Genomic DNA, 6,235 nt, shown 5'->3' with positions numbered 1-6,235 from the left:
ATCATGTAACTGTGGTAAAAATTGATCTATGAATTTCTACTACTAAATATTATGTGAAATTAAACAAGTGCACAGAACATTTCAATTCCCAATATTCTCTGAAATAAATTGCTTTAGATATTACTCATTATTTTGATGAAGAAATAATTCTGCAATCCTATAGTTAACAAGACTTGAAAGAATGCCAAATCTTTCACATGAAAGCCTCAATATTTAGATGACAGAATCTCTTAATTACGAGGGAACATAGAATGCGAGCTTTCTAACATGTATGCATCATTTTATTCCACATGGTTTATAATAATAGATCAAATGAAAATGGAAATGAAATCAGACACTACAACTTATAGAGATGAAAATATTTAGATAAGGAACTCAGGTTTCGACAGTTCTTTGGGCTTTTCCAGCTCTACACAACCCAACAACCTCCTCATACATTTAACTCAGTCACATTTTTATTTCTCTTTTACCAATCCTTTTCTCTAATTATGCCTGGAACTGAATGGTTTCCTTCTTTTGTTGAAACATCTGAATTTAGTAATAACTTTGACATAAGAATGGGGATGAGTTACTTCAGGTTAAAAATGAAAGACAAGGTTGGCCTGTAAATAGTAAGATAGAATAGACAGGTGTGGTGTGTTTAGGAGAAATACTTAGCACATACATTCAAGATAACAAGGACATAATGTGAGAATAAAGCAGGAGGGAAGTGGTAAGATACTGTACACATGAATGACTGCTAAGCACAGGACATTGGAGTATGTTTAAACGGCTTTAGTAACTTGTACACAAATGATGGGTGCATAGTTTCATGAAGTTATTTGTTCATTAATGTTTTAACTGAGTGAGTGAACGTGCTCACTACTGTAGTTACCGATGCTGATTGCTTTGTTAAATTATGTGCAGATGTCTTACTTGCCGATTCCTCTGCTGCTCGGAGTAAAAACGTGTAGTTGATTACCACTTCCTCCACTTTTGAGAGGAGCTCTCTGCACTGCCTTTCTGATCGCACAATAGAAATCAAATGCACAAAGGTCTCAATGAGACCACAGAGCACTTGAAAGCTAGTTGAGATAGCTGCAAGCATACGTGTTGGACTTTTATCCACTGCTGCCACTCTCCTACATGCAGTTCGCAACTCTTTAAACTTCTGTGTAAGCATTTGCTTGTACTCATCCAGGTGAGACATATAAAGTTTAGGACCATAGTTTCCACGGTTCACTGTACATTGCCTTAAGATGCTTAGCAGTTCACTAGTGTCTTCCTGGGCATCAATAAAACCAGTAGGTAACACATAGGCTCTATTCTGCAAAGCATTAATTTTGCTTATGTTGCCATCAGCATCACTCAGTACTGCCTCCTGTAGTGTGTTGTCCCCAATGCTGTTGGAAGCATTTTTGTCTGACATTTGAGAAGGTTTAGCTAATGTTTCACTGAGTGTCACTGAACTGTCAGTCCTCAGGTCTGGAAGAAGCTGCATTGGGACTGAATATGAAAGTTCATCCTTATCACTGCTGTCATCAGCCACATCACAATTTCTATAGTAAAAACAGTACCTAAAGGAGCAGCATCTGTTATTGTCAGCTATGTCTCCTTTGAGAAGTGGTACTGACTTTGAAGGTTTGAAGTCCCCCTGAATAGAGAAAATTGCTGGAGCTCTTTGTTTCTTGTCTACATTGGAAACACTTATGTGAGATGGGACATCAAACTGGGCTGGCTCCTGAGACTGGTTTTTAAGGACTTTTCTCATAAATTCACTCTCTTTATCCAGATTCTTGGATTCTTCGGACTTGGATATTGGCACATTTGTTCCATTTTCTGAACATTCTGATATTATTTCACTTACTTCAGCCTCAGAAACTATGTTGGTGGCACTGTGGTGCCGCTCCAATTTCTTGCCATGAGGCATTTTCAGGCACTCACCGCGTGCTACCATGCAAAACACACCAGGCTGCTGTTCAGATTTATAGTCACTGGACTCCAAACTTGAGGTCCGCCTCCGAATGGCCTTTTGTTTAATGTTGGTATCGGATACAGAAGGGTCAACACTGGTTTTAGGCTGCTTGTGAACACAAGGTCCTTTAGCTCTCTCTGATCTTTGTGATTCTATAGAACTGGGAATTGATGGAAAACACATTGAGCTACAAGCCAATCCTCGACGTTTACAGTCACAACTACGACGTTGCTCTCGAGATAATCCTGGAATGTTTCCAACTGGGCTGCTTTTGATTTGACAAGGGCAATGTCCAGATGCGATGCGATATAAATAATCCTCTGCAAATACATCAACTTTGGTTTTGGGCTTTAGTAATTCTTCAAGAAACTCGAGTTCATATTGTTTCACTTTTTGAAGTTGCTCCTGTCTCTCATCACTCTCTTTCTTATATCGTGCTGGGAAGGTAGCAGAGAAAAGATTTTTAAAATTCAGCAAAGAACCTTTCTGTGACTTAGCTTTATCTTGGATAAAAGCCGTGTATTGTTTAGCATCAAAGACATTTTCTGGAGAAGATGTGTCATGTCTCAACGTAACACCACTCAGACTGGAAGGCTTGGAATACATTGGGATGCTAGTAGTTTTTTCTGAGCTACTACTGGTTTTACAAGAACATATGTGACTCTGACATTTCATTTTTTCAGCAGTATCTTGCTGTGCTGCATTGTTATCTAATCCTGAAATGCCAACAGGATATCTATAAGGACTGAGATAACATTCTTGATTTGGGGAGCCAGTTCTTTTGGGTTGATTTTCCTTGTCTGTTTTCACATGATCAACAATTTGACCAGCTGGTATATCCACAAAACCTATAAGATTATTATTGAACAATGCTGAGATTTCCTTACCTGTTGCTGGCTGATACTTTCTATTGTTTACTTTTACATATGTCACTTCATTGTTCTTTGGTGTGCAAGTATGGAAGACAGTTGTCCTGTGGCTGTGAGAATCTATTTGTTTTTGTGAAGAGTTCAGCAAATGGCATTCACATGGTCTGGAGTTGCTTTGCATGCTCCCTTCATATTTCAAATATTCACTTTTTGAAGAATCACATTCAGCACAGATATCTGTATACCCAGAAATTGGGGAAGGAGAGTTACCTGTTGAACCATAAATTAATGAATTTTCTTGTCGGGTTTCAGGCCTTGAGATTCTTGGACTATTATCAGAGTTTCTGCTATTTGACAACTGTTTAATACATGATCTGTCATGTTCTACATGAATAAATGATTTGTCTGCACTCTGAATTGTTATCTCGGAAGAATCTTTCTTGGATTGAACAGTTTGTTGTTTAGATGTCTTTTCTTCAAGTACTTTTGGGCAATGAGGACAGTTCTGTTGTAAAATAGTCTTAAAAATACCATTCCCTGGCCTGTTCATGGTTTCATTAGAATGAGTGAATACCTGAGGTTTCACGTGAACTGTACAATATCCTGTCACTTGTCCAGGTTTGAGTCGAATGGCCCCAGGCAAGGGATTCTGTTTTGATGAAGGAACTGCACTTAAAGCATTTGTTTCTCCACAATGTTTCTTTGGACAAGGAACTCCTCTGGAGGCAGGGTTGGCGCAGCATCTAACAGCGGTCAAGGGCACATCTTTTTTCATAATTAGACCAGTTCTGTTCCCCTGATAAGTAATCAGATGGTGCTGTTTAATTGCTGAAACCATTTCAGAGATGTCTGTCATTTCCGAAGAATTTGTTTCATGACCAGAATCCAGTGATGACTCTGGGGTCATAGCTGCCAATACAATCAGACCTGTGGATCACATAGAAAAAGAAAAGTATTTTACAATAGTCAACCAGCAAGTGTAGAATTGTATACGTACAATGTACACTGTATAGTGAGTGTATTATCTTAAATAATACTAATTATTGTCGTTATATTCTTTGTTGAAAGTAAACCTCACCCTCTTAAGAAAATTGAGTGAGGTACTAAAATAATGCAGGAACTGGGATGTATCCTATGTTATGTGTTATTAGAATTAGATAGGTTAGAGTGAGCAGATTACATATATAATTTGTTAATTGTTTATTTCATGAGACATTGTAAATAAGGTCATGTGCTCATACATATTACTATGGTTAGATGTTGGCAGATTTTCTTTTCACAGAGAGTTGTTGGCTACAGGAACAATTTGCTAGTGTGTGCAGTAAGTGCACTTCAAATGTTGATAATTTGTTGATAATGTCTTGATGAGTTCCTAACTGAGATTGATATCATCATCTATAAATGGGAGAGCTATTGGGTGAAATGACTCATAATCACTGTAATTTTCTGGAACTTGTTTTGATCATCTTTAAAAGCCAGAAAGGAAATCATCAGAACTATCCTTTCATTTGAATTAGCTTCTCTTTATTAATTTATATCCCCATCTCTTTCGAGAGATATATGGTTGATAATGTATGGATGCATTGGAAATCATGATACTTAGATGCAGTAGAACTCTTTGGGGCAAGCTGCACTTCACAACTATCTGTTTTACATTTTCATATGTACATTTATGCTGTTTCAACAATATTCGTAGTAGGTGCTCTGCATGGCTCAGTGGTAATAACTTTCTCTTATGTATCTGTAAGTTGTGTATTAATGTCTTACTTCAGATTCTTGACCACAAAATCAAGGCTGACTCTTGAGTGCAATACTGAAGGAGTATAGTATCATCAAATGTGCTATCTTTGAAATGAAATATAAAATTTGGAGTCCTTGAACCCATTCAAGAAGATGGAAACAATCCCATGGCACAATGTTGAAAAGCAAAAGATTTTTTTCTTGGTATTTAGCCAAAACACACACCTTATCTGCTCAATGTCATTCTATTTGTGGCAGGTGCTGTGCACTTAGTGACTGCTAGTTTTCCTGTGTTATGACAGTGATTACACTGTAAAAGTCCGCAACTAATCGGAAAGCTATTTTGAATTTCATGGGTTCATGGAAAGCAAAATGTATTTTTACATACCTCAGAGATGTACTTTGTTTTATAAAATTCACTCATTCCTCCTTTCTATTTCTAAACTTTTATTTCTATAGGCGTTGGTCAGATTTAGCTGACCACCTACCTACATGCTGTTCATTCTGACAGTTCAGTCTATGTAGGAAATAATCTACCAAACATCAACTGTGGGTATCAGGTGATTGGATAGATTATTTGCTGTTGATAGTTATGAATTGTCCAGAGACAGGGGCAGACAGGGTACTGACAACAACTTGAGCGACATTATTTGACCTGTGCACCTCTAAGTGTTGCAAGCTAAGCATACACATTGACTACTGAGCGAAAACAGCTTCTGAAGGTGGCATTTTCCAATGAGCGTCACAACCCCAGTTTTGACCCATTCAAGGTCCTGAACTGCTCATGTTTTTAGCATGCCTTCCAGTACAACCTTCTGGCATGTGGCCTCTTAATTGGTCCCTCTGTGTTTGGAGTCTTATTAAGTGTGATAGGCGCGGTCTCAATGACACAGATCCAGTTGGAAGACCCAGTAACAATACCAGGATATTAGCCCTTAAAACAGAGGTATCCTGCTCATGCATTCAAGTTAGAAATTAAAGGCCTGTAGGCATTACACCCAACAGGTTCGAGCAGAAAAACCTCCACAGGCCTATTAACGAGTGAAGCTATGGTTCATTGTCTTTCTCCATTGTTAGGGCATGGAGCCTGTGGTACCATTGGCAACTTGGTTCGTTGCTAAAAGGCTGCCTTGATTGACCTGGTGGCCTCTGCACTTGGCAGGTGATCAATTAGACAAAACTACCTCTTGTTGGGGTTTGAATTGGACTAGTGGTTGCTCAACAAGATTCAAATGTGCGACCTCTGCTATCTAGAAGGAAAAAGGCAGCTGGTGTATTGGAACACTTGTGCCTTCAATTCTCCTCCGGGTCATATACCATTCTGACTTGCAAATATATCAACATTCCTTTGATGTTGCTGGGGGCAATTTCTGGAATTTCCTCCCTAAAGTACAGTGTGAAAATCTTCACCACATGTAGTTCAATATGACTCTTCACCACCACTACTACCTTTTGTAGGGCATTAAAGAATGGGTAACAAATGCAGGTGTAATCAGCCATATCCATATCCAATACAGATTTTTAAAAATTGTCGCTTGAACAGGAAAAAGCTTTGTGGCTTAAATGTGAGTCAACGCGGTATTGTGCTCAGTAATGAGCTAAGTAGATTGTGCATCCACAGGATCTTCAGCTTCACGGCTAGCTGATGTGAAACACAAGGCAATTCATCAGG

At 38.5% G+C, this 6,235-nt stretch overlaps 1 protein-coding gene across 1 annotated transcript in view; it reads right to left on the bottom strand.

Moving 5' to 3' along the window:
• Positions 1-407: 407 nt before the first annotated feature.
• Positions 408-6,235, bottom strand: part of frmpd3 (FERM and PDZ domain containing 3) — a 532,412-nt gene continuing 526,584 nt past the window's right edge. Inside the window, exon 18 of the mRNA XM_043705300.1 lies at positions 408-3,750. Within this exon, the coding sequence (XP_043561235.1) occupies positions 818-3,750 (2,933 nt within the window). The 3' untranslated portion in view covers positions 408-817. The remainder of the gene's footprint in view (positions 3,751-6,235) is intronic.

Source organism: Chiloscyllium plagiosum, chromosome 15 (genome assembly GCF_004010195.1).
Source record: "Chiloscyllium plagiosum isolate BGI_BamShark_2017 chromosome 15, ASM401019v2, whole genome shotgun sequence".
Lineage (NCBI taxonomy): Eukaryota > Metazoa > Chordata > Chondrichthyes > Orectolobiformes > Hemiscylliidae > Chiloscyllium > Chiloscyllium plagiosum.
Note: the sequence above shows the minus strand (reverse complement) of the source record. Positions and strands in the feature narration are given on the sequence as shown.